We start from the raw sequence: 12605 nt of genomic DNA on the forward strand, positions 1-12605 counted from the left end.
AATGGTTCCAATTCTTAAAATACGGCTAATATATTGAGATTTATAAAACAACAGAATTTCTGTTTGTAATGCTTTGAAAATATATATAACATTGAATACATTGTCAGCTGTTTTCCAGTGTTGTATTTCGATGAATAACAGTCTCACATATTAACATAAAAGCGTGCACTGTTGGTTGCAGCTTTGAGTAGCCTTTACAAAATCGTCATAATTTTTAAAATAAATAGGTAAATATTGATATGTAATCCATTTGCGATCGTCTAAGTGTTAAAGGAAAATAGATAAAATATCCAAAGTAACTAATAACACTCAGTAATAACTTAACGTCAATTTGCAAACAGACACACACACATATACAATTTTGAACAATGCCTTTGCCTAATTTTGTTTAAAAAATTATTTTAGAGGCCCCAACCGGCAACTGTTTAAAATCTTGAAGAATTCTCTTAACAGCTAAGCATTTATCGTACAAAATGGATAAAAATAGCACAGCCTTGTATAAAAAAATGCAAGCCGAAGTTGAGTCATATCAAAACCTGCAAAAATGTAAGCAAATTATAAATATTGTATGCAATTTGTGCCTCTCATATGAACATTTTTCGATTACAGCTTGTGTTAAGGTCGTAAAGCAGCGAGCACTTCTTGAGAGTCAGCTGAATGAAAATAAGTGTGTGCTAGAGGAATTAAATTTGCTTGGTCCCGAAAACAAAGTTTTTAAGCTGTTTGGCCCTGTTCTGGTGAAACAGGATCTGGAGGACTCTCGGCAAAACGTTGCTAAACGTATTGAATACATCTCTAAGGAATTAAAAAGTTCCACGGATACACTGGAAAACATGTATGTTAACTGATTTCCATCACAATTGAAGTATATTAATTGTTTTTCTTTTGCAGGGAAAAGGATATGCTGAAACATCGGGAGGCTGTCTCTAAATACCAGCAGCAATGGCAAGTCGCGGCAGCCATGAAATAATAGGAACTGCTTTATTTATTATTTATTACATTTTGTCACTTTAAATAGACATACGCATTGAAAATCAAATAAAACCAGTTGAATACAATTATTGGTGTATTAGTAAGTGTTTCTAATTCATGTTCTATTATTCTTATTTTCCATTTGTTCCTCTGTTAATGTCATTACGATAAAATCGAATCTCGATAACAGTTATAACATCAGTTTCTTGCATCCCTGGTTGGTGTGCGAGCGAGATGCATTAATCGAGAGCATTTAAAACACTGAAAATTGTACCACAAAAATTGCCACGAAGAACAGAACTCTCCTTAGTGCCGCATCAAAATTAAACAATTGAAGCTGTATTGTCAGCAAATTAAGTCTTTAACATATTTGTTGCGAAAAGCGATAAAACAATGGGATCAAGTCACAGCGTTCACGTACCCGGCGGCGGCACCGAAGGTAAATTACCACGTAAACTGTGTCAATTGCTCTACAAGAATTGACAACCAATCATATGCATACACGCACACACTGACGTAAACGAAAAATAAACACAATTTCTGCATTTTCAAACACAACAATAGGTTACCACGTACTCAAGGTGCAAGACAACTCACCCGGCCAAAAGGCTGGCTTGGAGGCGTTCTTTGACTTTATAGTAGCCATAGCAGGCACTCGTCTGGACCAGGACAACGATATGCTAAAGGAGCTGCTGCGTCAGAATGTGGACAAGCCTGTTCGCATCACTGTCTATTCGAGCAAAACACAAACCGTTCGCGAGCTGACATTGACGCCTAGCAACAACTGGGGTGGCCAAGGACTGTTGGGCGTTAGCATACGTTTCTGCTCCTTCGAGGGTGCCAACGAGAGTGTGTGGCACATTCTGGAGGTGCATCCCAACTCACCGGCCGAACTGGCAGGTCTTCGTGCCTACAGCGATTATGTGATCGGAGCTGATGCCATTCGCCATGAGAACGATGATCTTTTCACACTGATCGAGACGCACGAACAGCAGCCGCTCAAAATGTACGTCTACAACCTGGACGATGATGCTTGTAGAGAGGTTACCATCAAGCCGAACACGGCTTGGGGCGGCGAAGGAGCTCTTGGTTGTGGCATCGGCTATGGCTATCTGCATCGCATACCTGTGCAGCCTGCACCTGCCCCGGCTCCTTCAACGGCACCTGCTGCCGCAGCTACACCCAGTGGCCAATCGAATCCTGTTACGCCGCCTGTGGTAGCTACCAACAGTGCTGTTGTCGCACCAACGTTGCCTTATATACCGCCGCTGGCAAACACATTTGGCTCGACCAACGCTGAGATTCGGCCACCAACTGTTGAGCCACCGGCACAGAGCATATTCAAGACCTATTTCAATCCGGATGATGCACCGGATGCACTAAGCGCAGCACTTGAGAACCAGGCTACAATTTCTGAGCCCCAGGTAGCAGCCCCTGCCGGCAACATAGCACCGCCTACAGTTCCAGCTCCAGCTCCAGTTGCTGCTGCTGCTGCTGCTGCTGAGGCTACAGCAATACCACAACCACAGCAACCAGTTGCACCACCAGCGAACATCTATATACCCGGCGTCTTCGATCCCAATGTCCCACAACAGAGTACGAATGTGAGCGTTGGCGGCATACCGGCCGCCCAATTGCCATTCCCACAAGCAACTGCAGCTACGTTGCCACCACCAGCCGTGCCCATGTTCTCGGTGGCCGGATTGCCGCAGCAACAGCAACAGCAGCAGATCTACATGACTGCACCGGCAGCTCTATCGTATCCAGCTGCTGGAGCCGCTGCCCAGACCGTGCCCACTTATCCGCAAGTGCAACCATCTATGGGCGGTTTGTTTCCTACTCAGCCAACACCGCTGCCGCCGCAGATGGCGCATGCATTTGCGCAGCCGCCACAGCAACAGACGCAGCCGCAGCCACAGCCGGCGCCAGCAACAGCAGCCAGCCCTGAACAAACACAGCTAGGAGCACCACCACAAGCAGCAGTAGCCGCACCACCACCTGCGATGTCAAGTGCTTAGGTTCCACTCACCAGATACTTGCGTTAACCATTTTGAACTTCAGTACGTTGTTGGCGACTGCATAAATTGTCGTTAAGTTTAATAATGTGATTTGTTTTTATGATTCTAATTGCGATGAACCGAAATCACAAGTGACAGCTGTCAAACATTTCAGTGCAAAATGCATAAATATAAAGCGATACATTTACATTTACATTTATTATTAAAAGAAATATATATATATATACATTAATATGCATATGTATACACGCTATATATGTGTATATATGCAAAGTACTGTAACATATGCATAAATTTTGTATGTGGAGAGAAATGCGCAATGCGAGCTACATCAAGGATTAGTAAACAATTTTATTACTTGTGCAATGTTTAATGATGTCTTTTAATTCTCTATAAGATATATGCTTTATACTAGATTTACTTTACCCATTATGTATAGCCCACTGGGCCAATCATCATCTCTTTTTCAGCTGTGGGACTAGAGGATTTGATGAATTTGTTATATCTAGGTTTCTCATATGACTATTAAACTTTGCATTTCAAGATTAAAAGCATAACAAATTGTGGATTTTTATTTATATAATCGTCTAATTAAGATATTACTGTTTTGAAGGTCAAATATTTGATGCGCCCCTACGTCCTTCTTGTCAATTATTTTATGGGGGTGACGGTTACGGTCTGATGTCTTTAGACTTGTTAGACTTAACAGTTCTTACCTTCTCAGCTTCGAATTTGACATTCAAATCACTTGTTGCTCTATTCGATATCAGTCCTCGAGAGAAATGAAGTTCGGTCTATTGATTGCAATAGTTGGTTTGTCTGTGGCAGTTGCAGATTATCCATCGAATGTAAGTGCTAATATAAAAAGAAAGGATTAATTGAATAATCACATAAATATTATACAGAATCCAATAGAGCTTATTACACAGTTGGTGCAGCTGGAAAATGAGAATCAAAGACTTCAGCAGCTTATAGCCAACTTGGTAGAGCAAGTAGCTGACTGTCGCTACAAGAATCAACTAGTTGTACAACTAAGGATGGTGCAGGAAATACTTAAGAATAAGTGCAATTCAGTCGTTGGTGGTGGTGGTGGGGGATGTAGTAGTAATGGATGTGGCGGTGGTGGTGGTGGTGGTGGTGGTGAAGTAGTGAACCTTGGATACTTCCAGAATTTATTGAATGATGTGAGGCAAGCAAAACTCAACATTCAAACTCTAACTAACAATGCACATACGTTGCAATATACGCTGCTAAACTTCTGGAATCAATTGAGAAACAAGTGCTTTGGTTCATTTGAATATCCACAAAGTAGTGGATTAAGCAGAGCAGGAGAAGTCCAAACTACAGAATCATAAACGTTTCTTTGTGGACTAAAATGTACACTGCAAGCTACATCGATTAATTAACAATTTTATTCCTTGAGCAATATTTAATTGTTGTTTTATTCTCCATAAGATTTCCTTTCTACATTATATAGCCCACTGGCCCAACGTCGTATAAATTTGGATTTCCCATGCCTCTTCTTCTAGCACGATTCTAGACATTCCCTGACAATATTTTATAAGTCTAATGGTTATGGTCAGATGTCATATATTCAAATATTCCCTTCGGTCTATTAATTGCAATAGTTGGATTGAGACTAAATAAATTTTACGGCACTTATGTATGTAAAAAATCAGCTAATTGAAGATATAAAGGCTACGAAAGAGATGAAGATGTTGGAGCAGCTAGCACTGGATTCAGCCAGCAATTAGGGAGACGTAACTGAAGTCATTCAAGGTGCAAGGAACAATCTACAATCGACTCGAAACAAATTGATGGAATTGGGGGAACTAGTAACTGCCAAACACGTCCAATTAGCATGGAGTCATGGGAGTCACGGCTGGCAGGTTATGCAGCGAGAACTTCTGTAAAAGTTGGGACGAGTACCTCAGGGACTTCGGTACGGCAGCTCAGGCCTTTTGTATTGAGTGTGACGGAAATATGGATTTGTTATGCAAAAAAAAAAAAAAATTATTCTACAAAATTCTAAAAACGCATAACAAATTCGATTCTCTTCCGTTGATTTGGTCTGATCTAGCAATGATATGCTATGCATTAGAGCTACCGAGAAGGCATACATATATCACATTTATATATCAATGTAAGATATTGCACTTAATAAACTCTAAATGGATATACAAAAAAAAAAATGGAACAATATTTATATTAAGTTTTTATTTATTATTGTACGCCATTTGCGTTAATTGCCAAAGAAAAGACGACAATTTTTAAGGGAGTTAGGTATAATTTTGGGCTTTTCGTAAATGGGCGATAGTTGTTGCTGACATTATTAATAGACGTGAAACTACTTGACAAAATTAGGATTCTTCTTCAATATGACAAAGCCTTCCATGACGGGTGTTAGCGAAATATACTCATCGGTGGCCAACTCGGCGCGTTCGCCAATTGCCAGCAGCACGGGCGTGGTGTGTGTTTGGAAGCCGGTTATGGTCTTCGGCTTGCCCGCCTGGCCAACCACATCGATGGCAATGCCCACACGGACCGGTACCTGCAGCTGGTTGAGCTCCTCATCGAAGGTGATCAGCATGCGTGCCTGCATTGCGGGCACCAGGGTGTACAACAGATAATGGGAACGATTGAGGATCAGATTCTTGACGTCCAGAAGCGATACCAACGTGGCCATCAAGCCAGCAACGGCCATGGGATTCATTAACTGACGATCGCTGTGATACGGGCTAAGGGAGAGTGTGCCCTTGCCCAAATGCGTCAGACTCTGGGCAATGCGCACCATGAACAAATTGCTAGGATCCTTTGAGTGGTATTGGGCCAGCTGGCGGAGCATCGAGGCTAGGCGTGCATTATTTGTGCCAGCACCCACCAGTCCCATGGCAAAGATGGCATTGTGTGCCACCTCTGCGTCGCTGTCGTGGGAGAACTTGCTCAACGTATCAAGAATGTTCAGCTTCGGATTGGAGGCAGATATCAGACCCAGTGCCAGGGGCACGGCACGGCGAATAGAGGGCTCGCAGTAGCGCAACAGATTGCCGAACGAACGATACGCCATCTCGGCCCCAATATCCTCGCCCATGGCAATGAGAGCAATGCCCAGCACGGCGATCGATTGTGTAGCGGACAGATCCTTCTCGCGCTCCTTTTCCTTTTCCTTCTCTTTCTCCTTTTCCTTCTCCTTATCCTTTTCCTTCTCCTGCAATCGAAACATTACTAGCTTATAGCAAACTGAGCTAAATTTTATATTTAATTACCTTCTCCTTGCTTTTGTCCTTCTTGCTCTTCTCTTTCTCCTCATCGGCGCTGGTGGACTCGTAATGGTCAGAGCAGATGTGAAGTAGCTGTTGAATTTTGAGCACGTTGCCAGTGCCAGCATAAGCACAGATGTCGACCATAGTGGTGGCCATGCTGCGGTACGGCTCCTCCAACACCTCCAGTGTCATCATGACGGCCTCTGTGGATTTCTGGCGTCCCAAATAGAGGAGACCCAAGCCCAGCCAAAGGAAACGCGTATAGGTATCCTTCAGATCCGCCTTGGTCAGACCCATGATGGTCTGCAGCAAGATCTCGGTAATCTCAGCATTGCACGAGCCAACGCTTATCAATCCCAGCGATAGAGCAGTTATGCCCAGAATCTCAACACTGGCGGTTGTCTTGCCATTGCTGGCAAATATCGTCTTCAGCGTATCGATGACAATGGCCCGGTTTGAGCCAGCATAGGCAATGCCCAAGCCCAAAATAGCGCCAATGCGCATGCACGTATTCTGATTATCAATATAATCGGAGAGCAAGGCGTGTGCCGGATCCACTTCGTTGCGTATTCCGCAGTTGACAATGCCGCAGGCTAGCAAGGCGCCTGACTTGATGTTGTCGTCGGTGGAGTAGAGATATTTATCAATCATGGTCAAGCCACCATCCACATCCCAAAGCAGGATCAGACCCAGGGAGGCTGTGGCCGATAGCATACCATGCTCTTTATTCTTGTACAACCACTTATTTCCATCCTCCGAGAGCAATTTGTCCACACCGAATCCCGCATTGACAAAACCATTGACAAAGCTCGCAGCCAAATTCTGCTTAGCCGAATCCACCTGAATGGATGCAAAGCGCGAGCGAGAGTTATCCAAATGCGATTTGTAGATATCTTCGGGAGTCTTGGGCTCCATAATGTCAAGTTCACGGGCCAAGTTCAAGAAATGCTTATTCAAATTTGCATTCGACATTATTTCCATTAAATCATCATAGTCCGGCAGGGACTCATCCAGCTCCAAGCACACCTGCTGGCGTGCGAGCATAAAGGCCAATTGTTTCTGCATTGCTGGCTCCTTGGGCTCCTTAAATATTTCGCTAATCTTGTCCATCTCGTTTAGCATAAGGGCCAGCCTCATGGCCTGCGTGTGCTGGTGAAACTTCCGGGCCAGCTGCAAAGCGGTCTCTAGAATGATCGTGTTGTCCGGCTCGGGCACGTAAGGGTAGCAGGACTGCAGATACAGACAAACACGAGGATAGGCGGACTCATCCACATATTCGGCCAGCAAATGCAAATGATCAATCTCGATGAGCAAATCGCAGGCATCGGCCTCTGCATTATGCTCCATATCGTATGGAATTATCTGCTTAACCAACTGGATAAGCTGAGTGCGGAACTCACCGGTCGTATCGTGATAGTGTGCCGATATTTCGCCAGACAAATGGCGCACATATTCGTGACCCCAGTCACCAATGGCCTGGGTGCGATCGCACAGGAAACGATAGGCCAGACAATCCTTGCCGCTGCCCATGGTCATGGAGAGCACTGAGATGATGTCAGCGCACAGCTGGCGCGAGCGTTCATCGGGCATATGCTTGTACACCTTCTTCATGGTCTCATAGTGCGGACGCATGAACTTCAGCGGCTTGGGCACCGATGTCATCGAAGTCGTTGAAGCGCGGATCAGCTTGGCCATCATTTCGAGCGCTGGCTGATACATTTGCTTGTCTTTTTCCTGCAAACGCAACACCAACATCTCCAACTCTTCCTTCAGTTGTTGGTCCTCATCGGACAGCTCAGGCTGCTGATCTTTTTCATCCTTTTTGGTCTTGCCAGCTTCATTTCCCTTGCCTTTAAGTTCCTTGGCATCGCCAACAGGCTTTTTCTCCAGCTTGGTTTCACCAGTCATGCTGTGTGAGCCCTTTCTTTAATTTTACAAATATAAAAATGTATTTTGTTAATATCTCGGCGTTCACTTTTCTCCACTTATTCTCTTTTTCTTTTCTTTACTACTCAGCAGAATTACAAAGCGCTTTTTGAGCTGTCAAAAGCATGAATTGCCAACTATTTTATATTAGTGATGTGTAAGAATCGAAATATCATTGTTTGACAGCCGCAATATTTATCGATTCTTTCGATTTATTGCCACGCTAAAATGCATTTTACAGCACTGAGTTTACTTTTGAAACACATGTTTTGATTCACTTTTGCGGCATTTAGTGGAAAAAAATGTTGCGAATTACACAAACTAAAAACACGCTTCTCGATGGCGCTACTATAGCAGATCAACTATATGCGACACCTAAGGATTGTGAAGATTTCTTTGAAAGCATTGAAAAACCCACTCAAGTTGTTCCTGTTCCACGGTCAACCTGTGAGTATCCCGCCCAGGGTACAGCTTTCTTGTTTTATTTACCAGCTTATCCCGTTTACAGTTATACGCGCTGGCGTTCTAACAACAGTTCGCGGCTCCGCGTACATGGAATATGGCAATACTAAACTGATGGCCATTGTAGCGCCGCCGCGCGAATTGGTTCGTTCAAGTGCTCACCGTGTAAGCATGGGCGTCATCAATTGTTACGTGAATTTTGCAGCCTTTGCCACTGGGGACCTAGAATCAGTACCAGAGCGTGAGAAACATTTGGGCAGCATGCTAACAAAGGCACTGGAGCCGCTTGTCTGTCGCAATGAGTTCCTCAATTTCCAGCTAGACATTCGAGTGCTTATATTGGACGACGACGGCTGCCTGCTGAGCACCGCCATCAATTGCTGTGGCGTTGCCCTCATTGAGTGCGGCATATCCACATACGATTTGATTACGGCATCCACGGCGTGCATCTATCGTGGCTATGTGTTTATCAATCCCACCGCCAAGGTTGAGGAACTGCTCTGGCAACATCGAGGTGGCAATGCTTTGCTTGGCAGCAGCAGCGCGAGCAGCGTCAAAGATAATGATATACAGGAGCATGGCTTGCTTATCAATGCCAGCATGGATAACTTTGAGCAGCTGGCACAGTGCCAGCAGTGCGGCTACCTTAAGCCCGAGACCTACGTACGACTGCTCGACTACACGCTGGAGATCAACAAATCGCTGAGACATCTGATTCGACGCGTGCTCAGCGACCGAGTCAAGGAACAGCACCTACTGGACATGCGGGAACAGGAGGAGGAGCGTCTGGAGGATAAGCGTCTCGCGGCAATTATTGAAAGGCTGAAGCAACAGGGTCTCCATGAGTTCATACAATCCAATATTAAGGAAGACCAATATACAAAGAAATAAATGATGCGTCTAGTTTTGTACATAAAACTGAATGTTTATAATTTTAAGCTTATCACCTAAACTTGTAACAAATTTTGTGGCCTAAACAGCTGCGTTGTAATATTGTTTACAAGCACATCAGCACTACTGCTGATCTGTGGAAGCCTCCAGCACGGCGCCGGAGTAGGCCAAATCCCAGTAGTGTTCAACCTGATGTTTTTGAAAGAATTCGCGAGCCATTTTCTCCATGGGAAAGATTTTGAACTTGATTTCACCGAAATGACGGCGCTGACTTGTACCTTCCCAGACGAGCACACATGAGTTGGGAACATCCTGGCCATCGTTGCCATTTACCATGTCCTCCTCCCACTTAATGCGATGCAACATAAGCCGGCGGTATTTCTTCTGCTGCTTGGGCCCACCCTCGACGACAACGACGCAGCAGTCACGGAATAGGACGACGCTGCCGGTCATTTGCAATTGCTTGGCATTTGTTTCGACTTTGAACTTCTTGCTTTGGTTATCCTGCAGATCGCGTATACGATAGACGCTTACGTGGACGCCGCAGCTGGTGTCCTCCTTCAGCTTCCGCTGTTTCTTTTCACTCTTCTGTTCGCTGGTCAGTTTCCGTGCGTTGTTGGCATCCTCGTGCGCCTTCTGCCGCTTGGCCATTTGTTCGCGCACATGTGCCTCGATTTTGGTCGGGTCCTGCACAGCGTCTGTGCCCAGCACACGCATCAGATTCGATATACGCAGCTTTGGCTCTGGTGGCGCCACCAAACCCAAACGTATCTTTTCCTGCTCTTCTTTCCAGGCTTCACGTCGATTCTGTCGACGCAGCTTTTTGCGTTCCTTTTTAGTAAGAAAGACGGGCAAGTAAACAGGTTTCAATGGCTCATCTGTGAATGGGAAGGATATTAATGATATCAGCTACAAAGTTTTGGCAGAACCAAATGGCTTGATAGTTTGAGAAGTTCTACTCACTTGGCGGCTTCATTTGTGTGGGATGCTCGATAAGATTACTAATGGCAGTTTTTCGAATGCTGATCTTGCCACTCGTCTCATCCACTGTCTGCAAATCCTGCGTGAGTATGACTGAGTCCCACCACTCCATAGCCGGCACATCATCGGGCATATCTTGCTTGGGAGCAATCAATGCCAGCTTGGTTGCCGATGAAATGCCCGTCTTCCGGGCTATTTGGGATATCTCGTTTTGCAGCCGTTCCAGTTGGCTCTTCATGCGCATACGCTCCGCCAGCTGCTGGAATTTGCCGGGCTCATGGAAGCGCAAGGTGCGTTTATTCCGCACTATCGGTTTTTGGGCAATCCGATCATCAAAATATTTAATGGCCTCGTCCTGCCCAGCGCTAGCTGCACCGATATGACTGCTACCTTCGCTGCCCGTTGTTTGGCGCTGGAATACTTCGCGCTTCTTGGCGCGTATATTCGCCTTGAGCGTGGGCGTCACTGTAGGTATATTGATGGCACGTCCGCTCTTGTCCACTGTTCGTCCCTCCTCATCTAGGATTAGGGGCTTGGGCCGTTCCTGCTGCTGTTGGGCAGCGGCAGCAGCTGCTGCCGCCACTGCTGTTGGCTGTTGTTGGATGAGATTGGCCAGATTTCCCGTTAGTTTTGCCCTTATTTGAGCTTGCAGTTCTGCAATCTTTTTGGCCTTTTCCGCGTCTTCAGGTGTCGGCTTCTTGGATAGAGCCTGGGTGGCCAGCGCAACTGGCATTCCTATCTGAGGCACAGACGCCAACAAAGGATCCTTATCACGCAGATTGCTAAGAGCACGTTTGCGCTCCTCGATCTCGCGCTGCGCATGCGCCATCATCAGCTTGATTTGTGTGGAGCTCAGCGAGGAGGCCATCGCATCGATGGGCGGCGCTCCACCATTCTTCTCCTTGACATCGAATCGTGACTTCTTTGGCACCGCATCGACGCCGACGTCTGGGCCAGCAGCGCTGCGTTTGGTGGCTGTAGCTGAAGCTGTTTTCGATTTCTTTTCGTCGGCGTCGGCGCCTTCTGCATCCTTGCGCGTTATAATGGACGACATAATATTCGCAATTAAATTGATCTGGCTAAAGACGTTATAGTTATTTACCAAAAAACTTTGCACATTCCGCTTTATCCGCAATGCTTTTTTTTATTTTTGGTATAGAGTGTTTATCTGCAAAAACGTTTACGTGAAAATTTCTTTGGCAAAAAGACAGGGTTGCCCCATTCTTCTTCCGACTGGCAGCAAGAGCTGTTGTGTTGACGTTTGAACTAGTTTAATCGAACTATTATCAAGAAATGAACTGCACATTTTGATTTAGTAACATGGAAAATACTTTAAAGACATAACATAACATTGACCGCCAATTTAATAAATAAGGTCTGCCTTAATAAGGTTTTCAGCTTACTTACTGTTGCAGTTGTTGCAATTGCTTATTCAGAATTCTTATCGATAACAGCTCGTGGATTTAATTTTCACCGCTATACGCCATATTTTTTGAGCGAACCAGAGTCCCCGAAGTTATCGATTGTGGTTCAATCGTCTATGTTACACTGTTTTCTAAGGTATTAGAACTTGTTGTGTTTCAATAAGCCAGTTTAACCTTTATTTTATTTGGTTTCTCTTCAAATCAAAGTTGAGTTTTGTTATGATACTATTTTTACGAAAAAAAAAAGGTTAACTATCGATACTCTTAAAATATCGATAATTTCCCATCTCTATAGAGAAGCGTTTCGTATATTTTTTTCTCGTCGTGTCTGTGTGTGCTTAATTATTTGTTGTGAAAATTAGGCGCTTTTATTGTGCATAAAACGGTAAAAAGTTGCATTTAACTGCAAGCATGGCATCAGAGGAAGAGAATGACGATAATTTCCAAGGTGAGTGCAATGTTTTTATCTGCTTTTTGTTATGCTGAAAATTTTTCGGCAGAACCTGAATACCAAACCGTGGTCATGTTCAAGCGAGCAGCAGGCGTCAGCGGCTGCCGACGGTGTCTCGTTGCCGCTGCCGCGCTTCGTTCATTTTCTTATTATTGTTTTCATTTGCTTTTGTTGTGATTCTCTATTATCTACATTAAAGAATGATGTTTCGTTTGTT

The 12605-nt window shown here is 44.7% G+C and overlaps 7 protein-coding genes across 8 annotated transcripts in view; 5 read left to right on the forward strand and 2 right to left on the reverse strand.

Annotated features, from left to right (window-relative positions):
• The first annotated feature begins 116 nt into the window (after positions 1-116).
• Positions 117-1058, forward strand: LOC6583055 (probable prefoldin subunit 6). The gene is made up of 4 exons (XM_044009457.1): positions 117-227; positions 406-546; positions 610-835; positions 892-1058. The coding sequence occupies exons 2-4, from the start codon at positions 474-476 to the stop codon at positions 968-970; spliced, it is 378 nt and encodes a 125-aa protein (XP_043865392.1). The 5' UTR covers positions 117-227; positions 406-473; the 3' UTR covers positions 971-1058.
• Positions 1059-1203: 145 nt separating this feature from the next.
• On the forward strand, positions 1204-3177 carry LOC6583056 (Golgi reassembly-stacking protein 2). The gene is made up of 2 exons (XM_002008699.4): positions 1204-1411; positions 1537-3177. Exons 1-2 carry the CDS (start codon positions 1366-1368, stop codon positions 2988-2990), a joined length of 1500 nt encoding a protein of 499 aa, XP_002008735.1. The 5' UTR covers positions 1204-1365; the 3' UTR covers positions 2991-3177.
• Positions 3178-3719: 542 nt separating this feature from the next.
• On the forward strand, positions 3720-4418 carry LOC26528050. Its single transcript, XM_015162716.3, has 2 exons — positions 3720-3838; positions 3896-4418. The coding sequence occupies exons 1-2, from the start codon at positions 3773-3775 to the stop codon at positions 4343-4345; spliced, it is 516 nt and encodes a 171-aa protein (XP_015018202.1). The 5' UTR covers positions 3720-3772; the 3' UTR covers positions 4346-4418.
• A 774-nt stretch (positions 4419-5192) lies between these two features.
• On the reverse strand, positions 5193-8291 carry LOC6583057 (26S proteasome non-ATPase regulatory subunit 2). Its single transcript, XM_002008700.4, has 2 exons — positions 6257-8291; positions 5193-6198 (listed from the first exon to the last, which is right to left on the reverse strand). The coding sequence occupies exons 1-2, from the start codon at positions 8159-8161 to the stop codon at positions 5338-5340; spliced, it is 2766 nt and encodes a 921-aa protein (XP_002008736.1). The 5' UTR covers positions 8162-8291; the 3' UTR covers positions 5193-5337.
• Positions 8292-8353: 62 nt separating this feature from the next.
• LOC6583058 (exosome complex component MTR3) lies at positions 8354-9559 on the forward strand. Its single transcript, XM_002008701.4, has 2 exons — positions 8354-8626; positions 8688-9559. Exons 1-2 carry the CDS (start codon positions 8482-8484, stop codon positions 9530-9532), a joined length of 990 nt encoding a protein of 329 aa, XP_002008737.1. The 5' UTR covers positions 8354-8481; the 3' UTR covers positions 9533-9559.
• On the reverse strand, positions 9546-11883 carry LOC6583060 (U4/U6 small nuclear ribonucleoprotein Prp3). 2 transcript variants are annotated; one of them, XM_044009449.1, is made up of 3 exons: positions 11616-11878; positions 10496-11543; positions 9546-10410 (listed from the first exon to the last, which is right to left on the reverse strand). In XM_044009449.1, exons 2-3 carry the CDS (start codon positions 11379-11381, stop codon positions 9656-9658), a joined length of 1641 nt encoding a protein of 546 aa, XP_043865384.1. In that variant the 5' UTR covers positions 11382-11543; positions 11616-11878; the 3' UTR covers positions 9546-9655. The 2 variants fall into 2 exon arrangements, with proteins under 2 accessions (XP_043865384.1, XP_002008739.1); XM_002008703.4 differs by having other exon boundaries at positions 10496-11883.
• A 352-nt stretch (positions 11884-12235) lies between these two features.
• The window catches only part of LOC6583062 (chromodomain-helicase-DNA-binding protein Mi-2 homolog), a 30805-nt gene continuing 30435 nt past the window's right edge, over positions 12236-12605 (forward strand). The window contains exon 1 of the mRNA XM_002008705.4: positions 12236-12385. Within this exon, the coding sequence (XP_002008741.2) occupies positions 12349-12385 (37 nt within the window). The 5' untranslated portion in view covers positions 12236-12348. The remainder of the gene's footprint in view (positions 12386-12605) is intronic.

Source organism: Drosophila mojavensis, unplaced genomic scaffold (assembly GCF_018153725.1).
Source record: "Drosophila mojavensis isolate 15081-1352.22 unplaced genomic scaffold, ASM1815372v1 contig_74, whole genome shotgun sequence".
NCBI classification, from domain to species: domain Eukaryota; kingdom Metazoa; phylum Arthropoda; class Insecta; order Diptera; family Drosophilidae; genus Drosophila; species Drosophila mojavensis.